The sequence below is a fragment of the Phodopus roborovskii genome, unplaced genomic scaffold, assembly GCF_943737965.1.
Source record: "Phodopus roborovskii unplaced genomic scaffold, PHOROB, whole genome shotgun sequence".
Taxonomy (NCBI): Eukaryota; Metazoa; Chordata; class Mammalia; order Rodentia; family Cricetidae; genus Phodopus; species Phodopus roborovskii.
In genome coordinates, this window is record NW_026125489.1 from 2,023,283 (window position 1) to 2,046,030 (window position 22,748).

Genomic DNA, 22,748 nt, shown 5'->3' on the forward strand with positions numbered 1-22,748 from the left:
CTGGCCCCGCCCCACCCCTCTCACCCGCCACTCAGGAGCCCCCGCGGCCCCGCCCCCGCCACGCCCTCTGGCTGGAGCGCCTACGTTGTCTCGGACCCGGAAGTGGCTTTGGGTCACGAGGCTCCGCGGAGGGGGCGAGTGAGTCATGCGCGCGCGCGGGCGGAGGAGCGTGTGGCGAGGGAGGGATGACGGGGGGCGGGGATGATGCAATGTTTGGCAACCGGTGTCTGCGCGCGCGCGCACGCGCAGTGCCCACCGATGGTGGTGGGAGGTGCGGGGTAGGGTGGGGGAGAGAGGGAAGAGGGCGGAGCGCCAGCTCCCAGCGTCCAACGGCCCCAACGGCTGTCCTTCCTGAACTTGTCTGCCCGGGAGCTGCGGCTCTGCCCACCTCCCATCACCTCCAACTTGCTCCTCCGTCAGGGCTCCCAGCTCCCCCGGCCCCTCCCCGCTAAAGCGCGCCGAGGCCCTGGAACCGCACTAAAGTTTGCACCAGCTCCACCTGGACTGACATCCCCGCGAGCCTTTCCACAGGGACCTCACCTCTTTTAACCTCCTAACGCTTCCCAGAGGCCGAGGTCCTGCCATTTCCTCGGTCGTGCACCCGCTCGTCCCGCACGGGCACCTTTGCTGGCGTTGGTTTGAGTCGCCCATTGCACGCCAGAATTCCAGTTCTTTGTAGAGTGCACCGGAGTCCCACCTCCTACTTATCTCACTGAGACCGGCGCCCACCCTTCCCCTTCTCCCGAAAGCAAGTGCTGCGACTCCCTGCCGAGCAGCTGGCCTCTAAGAGTCTGGGGTCACGACCTACAGTAGGGACGGGGACGCGCATGCACTTGAGCGCTTGCCTGCCCTGCACTGGGTTATCAGGGGGGACACAGATGCGACCTTAAATCTGTAAATTAAAGAACGAGGCGTGGAGGTAAATAAAGACCACTGTGGGGGCAACTTGAACAGAAGTAAAAACGCCTCGCGAAACGTATTTTTCGTGCCACGAAAAGAGAGGCCATGTGGTGTCCTAGCACATAGTCTGTCATGCGCTCAGACGGGCAAGCCAGAGTTTGTCTGAGCAGAGACCGCACCAGGAGCGGCTGCCATTGGAGGGCGCGACAGTGACAGGTCCTTGGCCAGACCGCTGCTTTGCTGCAGACCCTCGCCTCCCCTTCTGTTAGCAGGGGTGGGGGTGGGTCGAACCAGATGGTCTCTCCTGGCCTCAAGACAGACCAGGTTGTCAGTGACAGGCGGGGGTCACGTGACTTGACAGGCGGAGGTCGTGTTGTGACATGTTGACCTGGAGAGGCGGGTCAAGTCCCGGCACACTACCCGGGCAGCCTCTGGGGCGGGGCAGGGCAAGTCGCGACTTTCATCTTTTAGGGCCGGCCCCTCCCGGACCTGACATTCCTGGCTCCCCCAGCAGACTGTGGCTTCGGAAGGGGCCCCTCCCCGGGGAGGACCGCGATTGGCCACCGGTGGCCTGGGAAGAGGCCCAGATCCTTCCGCGGAGGGCGGGGTGCGGCGGCCGCGTGGGGTGTTTGTTCTCTTGGGGATTAATGGGGGGCTGTGGGGGAGGGGCCGGCGCGCTCCCGCATGCGCACTGCGTCCCCTCCTGTTGGCTCGCTGCGGTCCGCTGGGCGGGGGCCGGCCCCGCCCCTCTCCCGTCGGGGCAGCGGCGGCGGCGGCGGCGGCTGCGGCGGTGGCGGCGGCGGCGGCGGCGGCGGCGGCGGCCTGCGCGGTGCCTTCTGGGAACGGAATCCCCAGGGCTGCCCCTGGCCCCTATGGCGCATGCGCGGGAGGCCGCTCGGTGATCGGCGGCGGCGGCGGCGGCGGCGCTTCCTGCTGAGACCGGCCGGGGCCGTACCGGAGGCTCGGGCTCCACCGACCCACCTCACACCCCCTCCCGCTCAACCTCTGGGCCGCGACTGCGCAGGGCGGGGCCAGCCGAACCATGGGCCGCGGTGAGTGCGGGGCCCGGCCCCCCCGCCCCTCCCCCTCCCCGCTCTCCTCCCCTTCTGCCCCGACCCTCTGCCCCCTCCCTCGGCGTCCGCGCGTCCTCCCGGCCCCTGCCCTGCCCTGCCCTGCCCGGGCGCCATCCACGGCCCGCACCCTCACCTGCCCCCGCCGCCCTCCCCCTCGGTGCCTGACTTGTGCCTTCCTGACCTCCCTCCCTCCCTCCTCCCTCCCTCCCTCCAGCGCTTCGCCCACCCTCCACCCGCCCTCTCCCCAAGTTCCTTCCTACTTCGTGCGCCCGCCTGCCTGCCTTCCCCTCCTCCCCAAGCTGAAGGAAGCAGTCTGGGTGACAGGGCGCCTTGTTATGAGAGGGAAAGTTTGGAAGCCGGCAGTGTGCGGTGGGAGCGATGGTGAGGTTGGTGAGGGTCGCCCCTGCGTGCCAGGGAGTACTTGTTGTTGCTCGCTGGAAGCCGGGGGTTGATTATGGACCCCCTTTTCTTCGGCTTGAGAGGACCGGCAGCGTCTCGGGATCCTGCAGGGAGGCAGGGCTTTGGCTCCAGCCCCTCTCGAGCTCCAAATGCATTAGATCTGAGACTGTCCGACCGAGTGGGCACGGGGGCATTTCTGTTGGCACCACCCTGCCAGGCAGTTGGGCAATTGCTTGGTGGCCCGTGGGGCAATCTGTACTTTTTATATGATCTTCCTGGGGGAGGGGACAGCAGTGGCCAGGCACTGGGAAACTTCCTAGTGGCCTGGCATTATGGGAATTAGCCCACACTCCTGTTGGAGTCTTCTGTCCCTAGACAAAGGGAACTAGTCCTTCATATGTCAAGAAATTAGGGTATGATGGTGTGGTCCTTGGGAGTTGAGGTGCTTAACTCCTGTGGTCCCTGGGGAATTTGGCTCAGAGAGGACATTTGTGGACACGACCAGGAGAACCCTGAGGCCCTCGTAGGCATCCGTCATGTTATTCATGGACCTTTCCTTGCCGATTGCGGGCTGCGGTGCTGTCTTGAGTTAGGTGGGTTCGTGAGAGGTCCTCCTCTTCCTTGTGTTGCAGGTGTGGGCTAAGCTGGTGGCCCCGGCTTTAGACTGGATCCCACAATGTTTGCAGAGATGTTCAGGTAGCCATGGTGGTGTGCCAGAGGATCCCTCCTCCTTCCCAGCCCTCCGCTGGGCTCCCTTTGCCTCCCCGGAACCGTCCCTCAGGTAGCCAGCCCCGTTTGGTCGGCCCGGTGCCCACATGGGTGTGTGTGTTATCAGGCACCCGGGAGCTGATCACACACAATGAATGGGGGCAATGATACCAGTGCAGCAGACAGAGCTGGGGGCCCTGTGGCCACATCTGTCCCCATCGGTTGGCAGCGCTGTGTGCGAGAAGGTGCTGTGTTCTATATCAGGTATGGCTGCTCAGGGGCCCCGAGTTGTCCCCAGCCCAGCTGTGCTTTTGTTGCCCGAGTTCCCCTGCCCTCTCAAAACTTGAGTCTCTGGGATCTTGTTCTCTCTTCTGGCCACCTCAGCCTTCCTGCTCTGTGTCCCCGGGGTCTTTGAAGCCACTGACTCTTTGTTGCTTCTCACATCACTTATGCCCCGTGCTCCCCAGGAAAGCATTTAACTGTAGGTCGGAAGTACCTCCAGACTGGCTGACAGTTAGCCCATTCCCGTGACCCTGTTCTTTCCCAGCCCAAGTGGCACAGAGCTCTCTTCCTTGGAGCAAACCCGGAGCTACCTCCTCAGCGATGGGACCTGCAAGTGCGGTCTGGAGTGTCCACTCAATGTCCCCAAGGTCAGAGTCCTGGCATCCCTATAGACATAAGCCAGAAGACTTAATCCAAATTACTGACCATGGTACCTTATTAAGGTTCCGCCCCCCTCAGTGTCCCTGTCCACGTCTTCTACCTTACAGGTTTTCAACTTTGACCCTTTGGCCCCGGTGACCCCGGGTGGGGCTGGGGTGGGGCCCGCATCAGAGGAGGACATGACCAAGCTGTGCAACCACAGGCGGAAAGCTGTTGCCATGGCAACTCTGTACCGCAGCATGGAGACCACCTGCTCACACCCTTCTCCTGGTGAGTTTTCCTGCCACTTTAGAGGAGAGAGAGGAAAAGCTGAGGGCCTGGCAGTGGGTGGTGGAAGAGCTGTGCAGGAGTGCACAGGATGGAGCTGGCGGACACAGCTTGGGGGAGTTGAGGCTGGAGAACACCGATGATAGGGACCCACAAGCTGACCCTTCATTCTCATTTATTGCAGGAGAGGGAGCAAGTTCCCAGATGTTCCACACTGTGTCCCCAGGGCCCCCCTCTGCCCGCCCTCCTTGTCGAGTTCCTCCTACAACTCCTCTTAATGGGGGTCCTGGCTCCCTGCCCCAAGAACCACCTTCAGCTCCACAGTCCTTCCCCCCTCTCCCAGGCCCAGCAGGGCTCTTCCCACCACCACGGCTTCCCGACGCAGTCCCCTCTGGGGGCAGCAGCGGTCCTGGCTTCCTCCCCAGAGGCAGTGCTCCCCCTCCCGCTCCCTCCTACAACTGGAGGGCCTCTCCCCGATGCAGCCTGGTGCCCCCTGACCTGGGCTCTGCCCCAGCCCCTCATGCCGCCGCCGCCGCCCCACCTCCAGACTCTCCTGTCTTCCACTGTAGTGATGCCTTAACAACCCCTCCCCTGCCCCCAAGCAATAATCTCCCTGCTCCCCCTGCTCCCCCTGGTCCCGCCACTCAGCCACCAGTGTCTTCAGCCACTATGCACCTGCCCTTGGTCCTGGGGTCCTTGGGAGGGGCCCCCACAGTGGAGGGGCCTGGAGCACCCTCATTCCTCGCTAGCAGCCTCCTCTCTGCAGCGGCCAAGGCACAGCATCCCCCGCTGCCCCCTCCCAGCACTTTACAGGGCCGAAGGCCCCGTGCCCAGGCACCCTCAGCTTCCCACTCTTCACCCCGGCCCTCTCAGCGTCGCCCCCGCAGGCCCCCGACTGTCTTGCGGTTGCTAGAAGGGGGAGGCCCTCAGACCCCTAGGCGGAGCCGTCCTCGGGCCCCTGCTCCCGTCCCCCAGGCCTTCCCTCTCCCAGAGCCGTCCCAGCCCATTCTCCCTTCTGTGCTGTCCCTGCTGGGGCTCCCCACCCCTGGCCCTCCACACTCTGACGGAAGCTTTAACCTCTTGGCGTCAGATGCACACCTCCCTCCTCCCCCGACCCTCTCCTCAGGGAGCCCTCCCCAGCCCAGGCACCCCATTCAGCCCTCTCTGCCTGGGACCACCAGCGGCAGCCTCAGCAGTGTGCCAGGTATGAGTGCCTGCCCTGGGCTGCTTTCTGAGCGCGGGGGGGGGGGTACACTCATTCGGGGCACCCGGGAAGTTTCGAGCTCGCCTGGGGGGTTTGTGACAGGGAGGTGGGTTCCAGGAAGAGGCTTCCCTGGAGCTGGCTTTCTTTTCTTTTACAGGTGCCCCTGTCCCACCAGCTGCCTCCAAAGCCCCTGTAGTCCCCAGTCCTGTGCTTCAAAGCCCATCTGATGGGCTGGGGATGGGGGCAGGCCCAGCCTGCCCTCTGCCTCCCTTGGCTGGTGGGGAGGCTTTCCCTTTCCCCAGTCCCGAGCAGGGCCTGGCACTCAGTGGCGCCGGCTTCCCAGGGATGCTGGGGGCCTTGCCTCTCCCTCTGGGTCTGGGACAGCCTCCACCTTCTCCATTACTTAGCCACAGTTTATTTGGTGTGCTGGCTGGGGGAGGACAGCCTCCCCCTGAGCCCCTGCTGCCCCCACCAGGGGGACCTGGCCCTCCCTTAGCCCCAGGCGAGCCCGAAGGGCCTTCGCTTTTGGTGGCCTCTTTGCTTTCGCCGCCCCCTTCAGACCTCCTCCCCCCCCCTTCTGCGCCCCCTAGCAACCTTGTTGCTTCTTTTCTGCCCCTGTTGGCCCTGGGCCCCACAGCTGGGGACGGGGAAGGATCTGCAGAGGGGGCCGGGGGTCCGAGTGGGGAGCCATTTTCAGGTTTGGGAGACCTGCCCCCCCTACTGTTCCCCCCACTATCAGCCCCCCCTACCCTCATAGCTTTAAATTCTGCGCTGCTGGCTGCCAGCCTGGATCCCCCCTCGGGGACACCCCCCCAGGTAAGGCCTAGGGCACTGGTGGAGGAGTAGATCAGGGTATGGGGACTCTGCCTGGGGGCTGCCGGGGAAGACGCATCTGGGCTGGGGGCAGGGTGGGTATGAGGAGGGAGTCAGAGCGTGTCAAGCTACTGCCGCCCATCAAGCACTGGCCTCATGCTCTAGCCGCTCTCTTCTTAGCCCTGTGTCCTGAGTGCCCCCCAACCTGGACCACCTACCTCCAGTGTCACCACGGCAACTACTGACCCGGGGGCCTCCACTCTGGGCAAGGCCCCCTCCAACTCAGGGAGACCCCCCCAACTTGTCAGCCCTTTGCTGAGTGCCAGCCTGCTGGGTGAGTGGTGGGAAAGGGCAGCGACAGCTGGGGAGGGAGTGGCCACGGGGTAAGACCCAGCTCGCCCGCCCGTCTAGGGAGAGCCCTGACCTCAGCCTCCCCACAGGTGATCTGTCTTCACTGGCCAGCAGCCCTGGCCCCCTCCCCAGCCTGCTGCAGCCCCCTGGCCCCCTTCTTTCCAGCCAGTTAGGACTGCAGCTCCTCCCTGGGGGGGGAGCGCCTCCCTCCCTGTCAGAGACTTCTAGTCCCCTAGCCTGCCTGCTACAGAGTCTCCAGGTGAGCAAGTGTGGGTGGGTCTGTCTGAAGAAGATGGTTCTTAAAACTGGGAAGGGTTCCTGAGGACGCAGGGCTTTGGTTGAAATGGAGATGTTTTTTGCCAGCAGATCCCTCCAGAGCAGCCAGACGCCCCCTGTCTGCCACCCGAGAGCCCTGCCTCAGCCCTCGAACCGGAGCCTGCCCGGCCTCCCCTCAGTGCCTTAGCCCCACCCCATGGTTCTCCTGACCCCCCAGTCCCTGAGCTGCTCACTGGGAGGGGGTCAGGGAAACGGGGCCGGAGGGGAGGAGGGGGACTTAGGGGCATTAATGGTGAGACCAGGCCAGGCAGGGGCCGAAAGCCTGGCAGCCGCCGAGAACCTGGCCGACTGGCTCTCAAGTGGGGGACACGTGGTGGCTTCAATGGACAAATGGAACGGTCCCCAAGAAGGACCCACCACTGGCAGCATAATGGGGAGCTAGTGGAAGGGGGTGCTGAGCCCAAGGACCCACCCCTTCCCGGGCCCCATTCTGAGGACCTTAAGGTAAGTGTGATAACTAAGGTTCGGGCTCAGGGCGCCCGAGCACAGCCCTCACTTTAACCATGGACCCTGTCCATCTTTCCTCAGGTGGCCCCGGGGACAGTCAGAAAGTCTCGTCGTGGCCGGAGGAGAAAATACAAGTGAGTGTGAGGCCCACCCTTGTGTCACCTCTGTTGGGACTGTAGAAAATGTCCACGTAGCGGCTTGCTGTCATTGTTGTGGTGTTGGGGATCCAACCTGGGGCTTGGGGCATGTCAGGCCAAGTGTTCTACCTCTGAGCTACACCCCCTGGCCCCAAATAGTGGCTTGGTTTTCAAAAATGGCAGATATTTGAATATGAATAAGGATATTGTGCCTTTACTATCCAAATGTAGAAAGTTTCTCACCCAGCCTTCTGAAATTCACCTGGTGCTTGGGAGCTGTTCCTGATCATCTGTGCCCTTATTGCAGCCCTGCCCGGAACAGCAGTAGCTCCCGCCAGGACGTTACCTTGGATCCCAGCCCTACAACCAGAGTAAGTGTGGGCCAGGGTGGATGTGTGGTTAGAGGCATGAGGAGGTGAGCCAAGAGGAAGATGGTGAGGAAGAAGACTCCTGTTACCTTCTCTTAACTTCTGTACAGGCGGCCGTCCCTCTGCCTCCCCGGGCCCGCCCTGGACGTCCTGCCAAAAATAAGAGGAGGAAACTGGCCCCATAGCAGCCATACCTGAAGCTGGATCTGACACCCTGCCTGGGGAGAGCTGAGTGCTGAGCCTTGGGAGCCCCTGCCAGCCACGTGCACAGTGGACAGTGGGTGGGGCACTACTCCCCACTCAGAGCACACATGCAACCCCTTCCCCTACAAACCCCATCCTGAGCCATTGCAGGGGGTAGGGAAGCTCCCCCTCCCCCCCAAAGCCATGTCACTGAAGAGGCCTGGGGGGGTGGTATATGGCCTCTCCTCATCAGGCGCAAGGGGAACACCCCTTCCCCAGGTCTTTTATTTGTTTAAGTTATTTTTGCACAAATGACTCTTTTATATTTAATTCGACTTCATTGCCTCCCTTCTTAAAGCCAGCAGGCTCAGTTTACAAACCTTTGAGCTACTGTTGGCTGCTGCCTCCTTCCCAGTGAAAGGTACAGAGCAATAAGCACCATGCATCTTCCTGCACCCGCTAGCACCCGCTAGAACCCCTCTGCCTCTGGCTCAGGTTGCTCAAAGCACAGACCCCTCTGACCCCTGACCCCAGGATGGAAACACACAGCCTCATTTCAGAGTGTAGCCAGGTTCCCTCCGCTTTCCTCTGGGATGTAGGAAGGGGTAAGGGGGCACGGAGGACCGTGTGGATCTTCCCCTCCCATACACACTACACTGCCCCTTCTCCCCATCAAAACGCTCAGAGACGTGGTGATGATGATGCGACTGAGGATTATGCAACGTGGTCCAACCGGAGCGGCCAGCATGACCAGCTGTCCAGGGGCTGCCTCCTGCCTTTTTTTGTAAAGACGAGACCCTTGGGAGTTTTAATTCTGTTTTGTACTTGCCCTGTGGGGCCTCCACTGCTTTTCTATGGGAGACACTCTTAATTTAACAGATGAGAATATTTTGAAACTCTGGTTCTGGCTCTGTACTCATTTTTATTTAGTTTTTTGGTAAGAACAAATTACAGCTGAAATAGTGTCGGATCTGCATGTCTGTCTCAGTGCCACCTCTTGGAGACCCAGGAAACTCAGCAGAGGCTACACAGTACAACAGCATTTAATGGTCAGAAACAGTTGTACAGTATTACAGCCAGCCACAGAAGCTGTGTTAAGAGGATAGATAGGGTCCAGTCCTCCCACACAACGGGCAAAGCAATTATCGGGCATGAGCTGGCATGTGGCTGGGCTCATCCTCATCCACTGGGCCTGAGGACAGGCTCCCATCTAATAGCCCCCAGCTACCACTCTATTTGTCAGGGGAGGGCTCTACGCCCACATGCAAGAAGCACCCTTGCCCTTTGTGCAGTGGGAAGGGGCTGTGAGTTACTGGGAAGGGCGGCCCATGGAAGCTTCTCAGCGAGCTCTGACAAGGGCTGCCCATTTGTTCTCCAGCTCCCCAGGTGCTCACTTCCCCAGCTGCTTCATCCTCTTGTCCATGCTGGCAAAGTTCCCCTCGACTGTGGCCAAGTTTTCACGCATAGTTGTCTGCACCTACAGAGGGGAAGACAAGTCTTACTTCTGTTTGGTCCAGGTGTCCACTGGCAAGAAAACGCACCCAGAAGAAATTCTAACGGGAGCAGCTAAGATAGATCACAGTTGGTAGAGTGCTTGCCTCAAAAGCGCAAACCAGGCACCGTGGCGCATGCCTGTAACCCTAGCACTTGGGAGGCAGAGGCAGAGGCAGGAGGATCTCTTTTTGAGCTTGAGACCAGACTGGTCTACAGACCAAGTTCCAGGACACAATAAAAGAAATGGAAGTCACAGCTTTGGGTCTCTGGTTTTGAGAGGGGGGTTGGGGTGTGTGAACAGAAGGAGGGAATGTTTATAGCAGCAGTTTCCAAACTACCCTCAGAGTACTATGGACTTAGGTCAGGGTCTGCATGACTAAGAATTCCTATTCCACTCTGCCTTCAGAACTGTTATTTTATGAAAGGCTAATCAACAAAAATATGACATGAAAAATAACTACATATACATGTATGTGTGTGTGTGTGTATATATATATATATATATATATGTAGGCACACACAAACACACATAGCCCTGGCTGTCTGGAACTAGCTATGTAGAGCAAGCTGGCCTCAAACTCAAGAGACCCCCCCCTTCCTCTGCCTCCAGTGCTGGGATTAAAGGCATGTGCCACCACCACCCAGTATAGTGCACACCTTTAACCCTAGTACGCAGGAGGCAGAGGCAGGCGGATCTCTGTGAGTTTGAGGCCAGCCTGGTCTACAGAGTGAGTTCCAGGACAGCCACGGCTACACAGAGAAACCCTGTCTCAAAAAAAAAAAAAAAAGGGAAAAGCTACTAGAAACCAAAAGATGAATAAATAAAGAAGGTGAAACTAAAGCAAGATGTGTTTAGGGTTAACTCCAGCACCTGGGAGTCTAAAGCAGCAAGGCTGTTTAGTTGTGAGTTTGAGGCCAGCTAGGGGTAGACAGCCAAGCATGGTGGCGCATGCCTGTAACCCAGCACCTGGAAGGAGGAGGAGTGTCACACATTTGGGGCCAGCAAGTTTCAGGCCAGCCAGAGTGAGACTCTCTGACATCCCCACCTTCGGCCAACACAAAGCTCAAGGTTAGAGAGAAAATAGTTAACTAGATTGGGCACAAAGATCCTAGAGTATGAGCACAGAATGGACATTCAAAGGTCTAAGACAAAACCCTCTGATCTGAGGCAGGGCTGGAGAAGCTCTCAGGTCTTCGAGGGAACAAAAGATTGACATACCTGGGTCAGCAGAGCGGCGTTGTCCTTCAGGGAACTGGCGATCATCTGCTGAGTGGTGTCCAAGTGTGTCAGGAGCTGACCAAACTGCATAGCTACAAGAGAAGGAAGAGGGCCATGGCTGAGAGCAGAGCCCGCGGCGGAGAGGGACACAAAGGGACCCCATGCCTAGGGAGCAGCCTCACACCTTGCTCATGCAGCTGCTTGATGGTAACTAGTCTCTGTACCAGCTCGGGGAGGGCGGAGGCGATGGGGCTCCATCGCTGTGTGGTTTCATAAAGCTGGTGCACCTGGAAGAACATGACAGGGCCCAGAAAAGACACTGCGGTCATGGACCGACTGGGAACAGAAATACCACCTGGAGTTTCTCTCACACTAAGTCTGCATGCTGAGGAGACCCCTGGGGGGAGCAGGGTGTGTACGGAGCTGGGAGGGTCTCCCTGACCTTGCTCTGTGTGTCTGCATCCTCCACAGAGGCTTTGTGCTTGGCAATCTCGTTCACCTTTCCCAGGACACTCTGAAAGCAAAGGTGTTAAGGGTCAGGGGACCCCCAGGGCTTCCAAAGCCCCAGATACTTAGAATGCAAGTGTACTCCACTTCATACCTGCAGCCGAGCCTCTACTTGGTCCAGAACTGCAAGGTCCAGGGCGTTCACCTTGGCCTGCAACAGTTCTACAGTTTCCTAGAGAGTGGGGGAAGGGTTTGGACAAGTGTCACCAGGAAAAGAATTAGACTACGTAAAGGTCTTACATATTTCACTGGAGCCAATTAATATACCACTATAGACCCAAAAGTACTTGTCCTAAGTAATCCATTCCCATGGCTCCTGTAATCCAAACATTGCAGCTCCTCACACACTCACCATAAGGCAGGCTCCCTGCAGACCTGCAGAAAGGGGATTCTGATGGGAAACAGAGGAGAGAAATCAGCCATCGTTGTATCTCATAGGATTAACTACCTTCTTCCATCACTCCTGGTCCCAGCTGGCACCCACTAGCTGACCCCTCCCAGATTCTGGGGAGCACTGGACTTGAGGGCTCAGGGTGCTGACTAAGTACAGGACAGTCACTGACCTGAGCATCCTGGTCACAGCGGACAGTGGCCTCCAGCTCCGTCAGACGCTTCTCAAGTTCTGCAACCTATGGAGAAGAAGGTGAGGTTCCTCTGTACCCTGCTTTCCTGCTCCCAGGGTCTCCTTTCCTGGAACACATCCCTACCACAATCTTAAATTTGATTTTGGATTAGATGGACCACTTGGGAGGTGCTGAGTTTGAGTTAGCCTAGGCTACATGAGACAAGAGGAATGAGACCGTCAAGAGAATCAAAGGTGTCCCAGAACTCTCCCCAGGTCTGATCCTCCAAGGGCATACTTACTTTGGCAGCTTGAGAAAACTTGTCCTGCTCGGGCCGAGAATGGAGTTCGTAAGTGACGAGACTGCTGTCTGGGGGGGTCCCATCGGTGGCCCTTCCCCCTGAAGTCCCTCTGCTATTCTTTGTTGCTTCCAGCTGCAGCAGTAAACGCCTGGGTCAGGAGAACATGAACAGCATGACCTGGGGGTGAGGGCCCCTCCCAGCTCCTAGGGACCCCGCTGCTGTGTCTGGCTGATGTCCTCCACAGTTCCACTTAGCAAGGAGGGCACTCACTTAGCCAGGGCTCCGTCTGGGTCAGTGAGGTTGATGGCAGCATCTGGCCCCAGCAACTTTTCCAGGTGGGAAGCCACCAGCTGCTGCTTCAAGGCTGTCAGCTGTCTGGCCAGCACCACAGGAGTGAGCTTCTCCTCGGTGGCCGACTCCTTCACTGTTGTCTGACAGGGAGAGAGGGGGTAGTGGGGGTGGCAGTCATGAAGCAAGGGAAAAATGGCCACGCCCTCAAGGAAAGCTATGGCCAGGTGATCTTATATATTTACATACATGGGTGTGGACTACATGCATGTCCCTGTACCACTTGTGTGCAGTGACCATGAGGGCTAGAAGGCATCATATCTCCTGGGACCTGGGACTGCAGTTACAGATGGTTGTGAGGACCTATGTGAGTGCTGGGAATTGAACCTGGGTCCTCTGGAGGAACAGCTGATGCTCTTAACCCTTCCAGTCCCCTGTCATACCCCAGGGTGGAGTTTACAACAGCAGACTGAAAAATCATTTTTAAATTTTACGTACATTGGTGTTTTGTCTGAATGTTTGTCTATGTGATGGTGTCAGATCCTCTAGACCTCGTTACAGACAGTTATCAGCTGCTGTGTGGGTGCTGAGAATCAGACCCAGGCCCTCTGGAAGAGCAGCCAGTGCTTTTAACCACTGAGCCCTCTCTCCAGCCTCCAGCAGCCTGAACTGAACAGCATTAAACACAGATTTGTAGCCCCAAACCCTGAACACCCACAGCTGGGGAAAGGGTGCACAGCTACCTTGATCTTCTCCACCTCACTCGTCAGCTCGTGGACCTCATGCAGCAGGCGCTGGTACTTCTGCTGGGGCGTCTCCTTCACACCCAGACCTTCTCCGAGCTACAGAGCAAGTACACACGTTATGTCTCCCATTAGAGGGAGCCTTGAGAATTGATCCAAATCTTAGACCTACATCGTAAGGCATCCTGCCAACTCCTGACTCCTGGCTACCCTAGTACAGAAGAAAGGGGGATGGCCAGAGGCCTGGAGACTACAGACAGCATCCATGGGGGGGGGGGGAAGAGCCCTCAACTGTATCCTGCTTGGTTCCTCTGGAACTCAACTAGATCAACTCTGAAGAAGTTGGGAGCACTGGCTGCTCTCACAGAAGACCAGAGTTCAGTCCAGCACCCACATGGTGGCTCACAACCATCTGTAACCCTGTTTCTAGGGGATTCTATGTTCTCTTCTGGTCTCTCCAGACATCAGGCACACACATGGTGCACACACATACATGCAAACACTTATATGCACAGAACAAAAATAAATAAATCTTAGAAAAACACACACACACAAAACTTAACCTTCCTCACTCCCCAGCTCACCAACCCACGTCCACCAACACAGACAACAAACCATCTCATAGTCTCCAGATTCATATCCTGTCCTCTTGGTTTTCCCAATGCGATCTGAGAAATCTGCCAAGAAAAAAATCCTGGCCTGAATGCCTGGCCCAGGCCCACTGTAATCACAGACCTGGGCAACTCAGAGGGCTCTCACAGAGGGAGCCCTTCTGCAGGGCTAAAGGCAGGAAACCACTTAAGCTTGTCCTCTAGGGTTCCCGCCCGGCACCCGCCCGCCCGGCACCCGCCCAGCCTCACCGAGCCCCTTTGTCCCCACTCTCTTGTCCTTGAACTTGTCGTAGGCAGCGTTGGGGTTGACAATGATGTGCTCCACGCTGGTGCTGGTCAGCTCCTCCTGAGGGGACAGGGGGTTCGGATCACTGGGGCCTCATTCCCACCTCAGCACTGTACTATCCCGTGAAGACCCCGCGGTGAAGTCACCGCGCCGTTTCCCACTGCAGGCTGCCCACACAGGGTGGGCTTCCTGATGCTGGACCCTCAGCAGTGTGAATGCTAACATCAGGTTCAGCTAGGAAAGAGGCAGGGTAACCTCCCCCACCCACCCTGTGTAAACACCTCCATGCCTCCCTCCCCCTTCCCAGTTATCTGGTACACACCACACACTCAGGGCAAGAAATCATCCTGACCTCCCTTAACGCCCCCCCCCCAGCAAATCCACAGAAAGCCGACTCCTCATCCTTGCTGGGATGAAGAAAGGCCGCCAGCAAGGCCAACCCTGACTAAAACAGCAGGCTTTACTCATGCTGAAGTTAAGACGCCAGCTCTTAGATGTAAAAGGAGGTTGGCAGAGGTGTGCCCTTGCTTTCCAATATCTGCATCAAGATGGCACTCAGGATAGTGTCCCTCTTCCAACCAGGGAAGGCCATTAGGCTGCTGAAGAAGGGAGGGTCTGAGGGCGCTGTGTTGTTAGGGGTTAACACCTTCCTATCCCATAGGAGGAAGGCAAGGCCAGGCCTCATTCCTGAATCTGGGCAAACGACTCTCCATTCTAGCTGCACATTAGAGTCCCTTACAAAAGCTTTCTGTCTGTCTGTTTTGAGGAAAAACAAGGGCTGGTTCAATCTCTTAGGTGCTGCTTTAAACTAATTGTTCTGGGTAACACTAGTTACCCAGGCACCGCTATCTGCTCCAAGATAGAACCTCTGCCTGTGTGGAGGTATGTAGGGAGGAGGGGAAACAGGACTGCAGAGAAAGCGACAGTGAGAGAGAAGCCCCCCTCCGTCACCTCTGCTGAGTCACAGGAGGGACTGGAGTGGGTGGCAGCTCTAAAGACTGGGGGCCGGGAGAAGGGTCATAAGGAAGTAGCGCTACCTTCTCTACCTTTCCTTCAGGAAACTGCTAGGCAGAGGGGAAGGAGGAGTCTCTCAGCAAGGGAAAACAAAAGGGCTCAGTGGCCCCCACACAAGTCCTGTGGAGGAGAGACCTGTGAAGCACAGCCACCCTCTTTCCCTCTCGAGTCTTCAAGTGTCTGGTCTCTAAACTATCCGAGGGTGCCTACTCAAGGAAAGCAAGAGCCTCCTATGACTCCAACTCCTACAAACATGTCGTTCCTCTCCATAAAAGCCAACAAGGTAGACATTTCCTTTAAGCACAAGCATAAGAGCACATGCTTATGTGTTTGTGATCCCAGCACCCAAGAGGATAACCAACTCCAGCAGAGCTAGAGAACGGCATAGCAAAACCCTGCCTCAAAAAATAAAAATAACGCCAGGAGGTGGATGCTGGACACCTTTAATCCCAGCACTAAGGAGGCAGAGGCAGGTGGATTTCTGTGAGTTCCAGGACATCCAGAACTACACAGTGAGAACATGTCTCAAATGAATTAATAAAATAAGTTATATATAATAAAAATACAAGCTAGGCCTGTAATCTTAGTATTTGGGAGGCTCGAGCGGGGGTGGGGGGTGAGTTGCAGGCCAGTTAGGGTCACAAAGCAAGACTACAAAAAAAAAAAAAAAAAAAAAAAAAACAAAACCTAAAAAAAAGATGACCAAATGTGGCGATGCAGGCCTTTAATCCCAGCACCCAGGAGGCGGAGGCAGGTGGACCTCTGTGAGTTCCAGGTCAGGCTGGTCTACAGAGTGAGACTCCATTCTTAATTAAAAAAGAAGAAGAAGAGTGAAAAGCTGGGTATTACTAAGTGGTAGAGTGTCAAGCTATCATGCTTAAGCCCCGAGTTTGACCTCTGGTACCACATACACACAAAAGAAGGAAGGAAGGAGAGAAAGGCAGGGGAGGCGTAGCCTCAAGAATAAGGACAGTCGAGCCATAGCCCACAGCCCGCGCAGCCCTCACAGATGGGTACAGGCTCTGCCAGGGGGAACCTACTCTCTGGTCTCTGGCCTTAAGCAGGGAGACAGGAGCAACAAAGGACCAACTAAGGGAAGTCTCAGTGGCTCTGAGAGCTGCCCTGAAACCCTGCATCTTCTCAGCCTCTCTCTGAGCAGTGGCCCCTGGAGGGTCAGGCTGGATGCACATGCTGGTCTTCAGGTGGCACCCAGTCCACCAGCACCTCAAAGATGTGGCACGCCACCACAGAGACTTGTGAGGGGGGAAAGGTGCCGAGTGTGGTGGGAGACTACAAATTCCAAAGATTCACTGGAGACAAAGGACAGAGGACAGCTGCCCATCACAGCACACCCCGCTAAAAAGCAGACGGAAGGCAGGGCTTCTTACCAGCTCCTTGTGGTTTCCCCAGAGGTGAGAAAATCAAGGGTTAAAAAGGAAAGGGTGTGGGGAATAGGGATGAGGGAGGGGGGGGAAAAAAAAGACAAAATTGTTATTAGCAATTGTCACATGCACTACATGGCAGTCTTCAAACACTGTGCCACAGGGCCCCAGGGAGCCTAGCAAAGTTTGGGAACCAAAAATTTTCACTGAGGTCGGAATATGCCCCAAGAGAAAGAAGACCACGAAACCCTTTCCTCTCTAGAGGGAAGATGTCATGAAGCTTTGCCAGCTGGCAGCGGTCATGGAGGGGTGTTGGGGCACGAGCAATTAGATGTTACAGGCTGGTGCATAACAGGAAAAGTGCAGGAAGAGAAGCTCTAGAAATGGCAGAGTGTGAAGCCTCTGACGGCCTGTCACCCACAGGGGGGCTGTAACTGCCAAGCGGGGATTTCCCTTACCAGTTCACAGGGTTGAAGCCTGCTTTCAATTCACCCGCTACAGCTCTGCTGGGTGATGCAGGGTGATTCTGTCACTGCTGGACAGCACAAAGGCCCAGAGCCCAAGATCCACTGCTGCCAACCCTGATCACAGACTCAGGAGTTGGACATGGGGTAGCGTGAGAGCCCTTCAAAACAGTCTTACTTCAGGCCAGGACACAGAGACACGGCTTTATGTCCAGCAAGTCAGGTGGGTTCCGTACTGCCAGGAGGAAAACTCCAGCTCTGTTGATGGGTGGGTGGACAGGTAGAGAGGGCTGACCACCATTATCCATATAAAAAACTCACGGCGAAGGGCAGAGGTGCCTTCCTATCAGTTCATCCAGACACAATGAACGAACCCAGAAGCCCATCCAGGCACAGCTCCTCTTTAATTTCAGCCACATCTGAAGTGACTCCAGGCCCTAAAATGTCACTACACACAAGTGGGCATGAGCACCCACAGGTGACATGTGCAAACACACAACAGAATCGGGGACTACACCTGTGTCTGACTTGGTCTCACCAAGCTCAGAGCAGCACAGGAGGAAGACCATGGGCCATGAAGTTAAAATTCAAACCAAGAGGGAAAAGCAGAACAAGAATGGACAAAAACCAAAACAAACAAAAACCAAAACAAGGATGGGTAGTGGTAGACACAGTACATACCAAGTCTACGCTATGAGTGGGTTGAGTGATGGGGCGGCTTGGGGTGATTCCTATAATATGGAGTACTAAGTTACCATAGACATTTAATATACCACCAAACTTTAGAAAATTCTAGGTGCTCTGAGCCTGGGTACCAGATGAACTGGTAGACGGTTGTTAGTGGTTGTGCCTCAGAGAACAAGACCCGAGGTTCTAAATCAGACAGGGAAGGTGACCACCTCTAAGGCTGTTCAGGGTCTATGCCAATACTTTAGGCCATGGTGACAAGAAACATGGAGAGAGCTGTAGAATAAAACTGTCCAGGATGGGCCAATGTAATGCTGACCACCATCCGTTTCTAGGAGGAAGATGGAAGCAAAGGCTCAGAAATAACCCAAGTTATTACCCTAAAACTGCATGTCACCTCCCACCCTGCTTTTCTCCAAGGTTCAGCATAGGAGGATATTAAAATGAATGCTTTCTCTTCCAGTTATCAGCAAACAACTGTGAAGCGGGGTAGGGTTCGGCTTTCCCCTCTGTCTAAAAATGGCAGAAGGCAAGTTCATAAAAATCTCCTGCAACCCCTTTCAAGTCTACACCCTCCATGCTTCTGCTCCCTCCTTCGTTCCAGTTTTATTCTGCAGACCTCACAAGGAGAAGAGACAATGATTCACAATGACTCGTGCATCGTAGTTGTGTTTCTACTTTGATTAATTAATGATCTCTAAACACAAGACCAGCAAGGCCCACAGAGGGACTCACTGGGATTTGAAACAATTAGCTACAATGATCGCATAGTAGAGCATCACATGCAGGAGATGAGCACAGCATGCAGAGAAGCATCATCCAGTGGCCTTACTTGTGCAAACTAGTGTCCAGGCAGGGTGGTGAGGAGGGAGGAAGGGGAAGGGAAGCATTAGGAAAAACTCGGCTGAGTCCAAGTGCGCCAACAGTCAGTGAACACAATCCAGCATGTTCTATGATACTCTGACAGTCAGTTGGGGCCCCACTGGCTAGACTCAGGAACTCCTTCCTATTATACAGGGAAAGCTGGGTCCTGCTCTACTGTGGCTCCTGCATTTTTCTGCTTCAGCCATGAGCAGAATGCTGTACTGGCCCAAGGCAGCTTGTGAGCCCAAGGGAGGGCATTCCATTTGGGAAGTAACTGGGTTTTAACCAACCCAGGAATGCCTGAAATACAGATCCCCATACTGTGAAGGGAAGGGCTGCTAGCCTCTGCTGTTTTCCGGCCCATTCCTGTTGTAAAGTAGTTAGCTTCCTGCTAAAATTGTTTTAAAGGAATAGAAGAAAAATTGGGATCACCTGGAAAAAAATAAACCAAATCTACTTCTTTCCTGCCCCACCCTTCCCACTATGGGAATCATAATACTTTAATGTCGAAGTTAAACTAGCAATCAAGGTCTAAAGAATAGTATTTCCTTCCACAGTAAATTTTTTGGCAGAAGAGAAATCAGAGGACGGATAACGACACCAAAGGGCCATTCTATTTGATATTCCTTTAGATTAACACCAGGAAACTGGGAGTGGTGGCAATCACCTTTAATCCCAGTACTTGGGAAACTGAAAAAAAGACAGGCAGATATCTGAATTCTAGGCCTGCCTGGTCTACACAGGGAGTTCTAGGCCAGATAGGGTGGCATAACAAGCGAGACCCTGTCTCAAAAATAAAATAAGAAGTAAATTAGCATTTGCAGATTCCCCAAATTATTTACAGCTTGGCCATATTGGTTGTCCTCAGAGATGAGAACTGAGTGACAGGCAGTGGTGGGAGATTTTTTCACTACATAGTCTTAAATGTTCTTTTTGCATGCATGCATGACTTAATTTAAATACAAATAAAGTTAAAGTTGAAAACAATCTGGATTCCAGCAGAGGCTGAGATGAGAAATGAACAGGCTTCCAGCCAGCATCCAGGCCGCATAGCCAGTCCCAAGTAGGTGAGGCACTTTATGTCAGCATTACGAGCAGCAGCAGAGCCATTATGTAGCTCATTTCCCGAAAGCTGCCTTCCTAAGGCCTACAGGGACATGTGGGGGGCAAGAGCCATTAGCTGACATCAGGAAATAACTTGGCTCTCTGAGCTCCTGAAGGGCTCAAGGTGTTCACACACAACTCCTCGCTAACCCCAGAGCCATGGCGATGAGAGCAGCTTACCATCTGGCTCTCAGGCCCTTTCACAGACGCTTGCTTCCTGGGTAATATGCTGCAGGCCCTCTACAGTCAGTAGCTGCTACAGCAATAGGCTGCTCAGGCTCCGTGAGGAAAGGGCCAATCAGAGCTTTACATTCAGGGCCCACCATGCCTACAATGGGCACCATCTTCTTATGATTAAGAGCTACCTCTGTACCTCCAAAAAGAAAATGACGATGCCTTTGTTTGGAGACAGGGTTGCTGTGGTACTACTGTGCACTTGCATCGCAGTAAGCGGAAAGGAACAGTGTACTATTCACTGTCTCCCTACGGGGGCTTCATATTTTACGGGCAGGTTTTGAGTCATCTTTGACTGATGTAGTAAGGGAATTCCTCATGACACACTTTCCTACTCTATGAGGACAGGATTAACTAAGACACTTCTTGGAGGGACAGGTTTATATTCAAGTACCTGGGCTATGACATCATGTGCATTACCTCCAGATACTTAAGCTTGGGGGAGGAGGGAGAGGTGGACTGACATGCCAGCAAATACAGAAGCCACAAGAGACACACTGCTGAAAGAAGGGACAGAGAAGCTACTCCCCACAAGGTAGGAGACACTCCCACAGGAGTGTGCAATAAGGAATAAGTGAGTACGCCAAGCCAATCATTGTAAAAGCCGGCCCCACAGACATGGCCACAGGACTAACAGACACATACTGGGCCTGCTGAGATGTCCCCGTGACTTCTGGCCACGCCTTCGCTGAGGTCTCACAGCATCCAGGCAAGCCCAGCCCAGCTTTCTTTGGAAATGATAAAACATGATCTATACCAGCCACTGCTGGGCTTTGTCCCCACAGCCCTACCCTGACTCCTGCTCATCCACTTTAGGCTTTTTCTTATGTTACCCTTGTGTATCCTAACTCTTCCCTGTGTCCTGTATGCATCCTAATTGTCACATTAGTCAAGGGCTCCTTGGGCGCAGGGATGCCTCTTCCTCTGCACTGTACGGAATGAATGTATTCTGTTAAATGATACAAAATAATTCCCTTCCTGCTTAACATGTGTCCACATCCACTCCTCAGAGCTCGCTGAGCAAACTTCATATATTATCATGGTCTCTTTTCTGCTGATTAGAGGGTTTACATTTTTCCTCAAAATTGCTTTGGTCTAGCCAGGCCTCTTATTTGTCTACACCCTGCCTAATGGCTACTAATGGTTGAAATTCAAGTTCTTGGAAAGCACTAATCAGAATGCACCGAGTGAAAATTACAAAACAAAACGGCCTACTCCAACCTTAAGCCATTTATTAATGTTCAAGCATGGATTAGAACCCAGGGGCCTAATTAATCACTAATCCAGAATGTACCTGTTTTGAGTTATTGCAATTGTATTTAGGAAACCAAAGACTTGGGTTTGACTAGCAAGTCTTGTTAGTTGTGGTCCCACTGGCACGATCCCCCTTTCTGGAACTGTTCACTGGTGGCTGCCAGCTGGCTCAGCAAGGCCTTTGAAAGCCCTGAGACCTACACACCACCCAGGCCGGGGTTGGCACACCCACTTATTGCTGGAGAAGGAAGACCTATGTGGGGGAGTGAGGCCAGAGTCCAGAGGGGTCCTGAGGCAGCGCATGGCCTTACCGCATCAAACTCTGCTTGGTCATCTTCAGGCAGGTCGCTGGTTTCATAAACATCTGGCTCGTTCCTGGCCTGCGGGCGGAAGCAATGACCACCCAATCTCACTACCCCAGCCGTCACCCCTCGTCCCCCGCTTCCTATGAACCAGCTAATGCAAAACCCGGGGCTGCGATTCCCGGGTTCTGCTGCTCCTCAACTCCCCCTGTCCAGTGTGTCAGCTTCCGTAGCTCAGGGGGTATATAACCACAGGTGCAAACTGGGGCCTGGGGCAAATGACCAATGTGAGAGGAAAGATATCACCTTGGGCCGGCTGAGAGGCCAGTCCTCGGTAACTATTTTGCTCTGCATACCACTCCACTGCTACAAGGGCTGAGTGACTCAGGCCCTTGGTTCCCAAGGTGCTGTGGGCCAGTCAAGTCTCCCAGCCCCGAGAGCGGAGGGGCAGGGCCAGCCCCACCGAGGCACACAAGCCGCCCCGTGCAGCAGGAGCACGCACAGGGGCTCCCAGGGGACAGGGCTCCCCACTGGCACAAGGGTCTTCTGCGACAGTAACCTCCTCCCTGGCAAGATGAAGGCCACCGTCAGGTGGCCTAGTGAGTGGGGCTGGAGCCAGGAAGCGGGGGGCGGGCGGGCGCTCTGGGGCAGTGCTGACACGGACGACACAAACACGAGTGGCGGGCGCCCGGAGGCGATTCCTGGGCGGAGAGACCGGCTACTGCCGGGGAAAGGGGGCCGGACGCGGAGGCCAACGGCCCGGCCCGGCCCGGCGGTCCGGAGGGTGCTGCGGCGGCAACCGCCGGCCCGGAGCGCTCGCCTGCCTCTGCTGGGGTCCGTGGGAGGCCGGGGGCGCGGTCTGGGGAGCCGGGCCCAGCCCTGTACTCACAATGCCGGGGAGGTCGGCGTATTTAGGGTCCGCCATGGCGGCGGCGAGGCGGGGCTGGGGGGCCGAGGCCTCGGCGGAGCCGGGGCCGGTGACCGGGTGGGGGGAGAGGCTGGGTCCGGGTCCCCGGCTAAGGCGACGGTAAAGGGAGCGGCAGAGCAGCAGGAAGTCTCGCGACAGCAGCCGCCCGGCAGAAGGGCACGGCAAAAGTCGCGAGGACGGCCGGCTGCCACACCCCTGGAGAGCCTGGGATTGGTGCGAGCGACGGAGAGTGAGGTAATGGCGAGGAGACGCCGCGTGGCGTTGTGGGAAATGTAGTCCCGGCCCCTCGGGGGCCTGGGCTGGGAACGACAATAACAACACAGCTTAGAGAGCTATTTCGTACAGCTGACTTTCGTGGTTTTTTTTAATAGTCTACGAGACGGATTGCGTAATTCCTACCTCCGAAATGCTAGAGGTGGGCTCGGTGAAATCACACAGCTCGCCGCGTTGTGAACAACAGTAAGATTTAGCAAAAGAAAAAAAAAATGTAAGGAACAGAAAACTGAAGCCGTCTCTTCAGATGAGGACTGCTGGACAAAAAACAGAGGGCCCACAGTTAAATTTTAATTTCAGGAGCTGGAGAGATGCCTCAGCGGTTAAGAGAACTGGCAGCTCTTGCAGGGTCCCCAGGTTCGATTCCCAGCGTCCACATGG

General features: G+C 55.6%; 2 protein-coding genes across 6 annotated transcripts; one reads left to right on the forward strand and one right to left on the reverse strand.

The window, feature by feature from the left end:
* Positions 1 to 1,681: 1,681 nt before the first annotated feature.
* Mbd6 (methyl-CpG binding domain protein 6) lies at positions 1,682 to 8,750 on the forward strand. 5 transcript variants are annotated; one of them, XM_051176116.1, is made up of 13 exons: positions 1,682 to 1,952; positions 3,005 to 3,068; positions 3,208 to 3,344; positions 3,628 to 3,730; positions 3,851 to 4,013; positions 4,195 to 5,214; positions 5,372 to 6,030; positions 6,208 to 6,361; positions 6,468 to 6,637; positions 6,742 to 7,158; positions 7,243 to 7,295; positions 7,606 to 7,669; positions 7,777 to 8,750. In XM_051176116.1, exons 3-13 carry the CDS (start codon positions 3,232 to 3,234, stop codon positions 7,849 to 7,851), a joined length of 2,991 nt encoding a protein of 996 aa, XP_051032073.1. In that variant the 5' UTR covers positions 1,682 to 1,952; positions 3,005 to 3,068; positions 3,208 to 3,231; the 3' UTR covers positions 7,852 to 8,750. The 5 variants fall into 5 exon arrangements, with proteins under 5 accessions (XP_051032073.1, XP_051032072.1, XP_051032075.1 ...); XM_051176115.1 differs by lacking the exon at positions 1,682 to 1,952 and adding an exon at positions 2,255 to 2,354; XM_051176118.1 differs by lacking the exon at positions 1,682 to 1,952 and adding an exon at positions 2,255 to 2,354 and having other exon boundaries at positions 6,745 to 7,158.
* Positions 8,751 to 8,874: 124 nt separating this feature from the next.
* On the reverse strand, positions 8,875 to 22,138 carry Dctn2 (dynactin subunit 2). Its single transcript, XM_051176124.1, has 14 exons — positions 22,056 to 22,138; positions 21,176 to 21,244; positions 13,825 to 13,921; positions 13,580 to 13,641; positions 12,965 to 13,063; positions 12,204 to 12,364; positions 11,934 to 12,081; positions 11,633 to 11,698; positions 11,422 to 11,460; positions 11,164 to 11,241; positions 11,005 to 11,076; positions 10,747 to 10,849; positions 10,563 to 10,654; positions 8,875 to 9,326 (listed from the first exon to the last, which is right to left on the reverse strand). Exons 1-14 carry the CDS (start codon positions 22,089 to 22,091, stop codon positions 9,240 to 9,242), a joined length of 1,209 nt encoding a protein of 402 aa, XP_051032081.1. The 5' UTR covers positions 22,092 to 22,138; the 3' UTR covers positions 8,875 to 9,239.
* Positions 22,139 to 22,748: the final 610 nt, after the last annotated feature.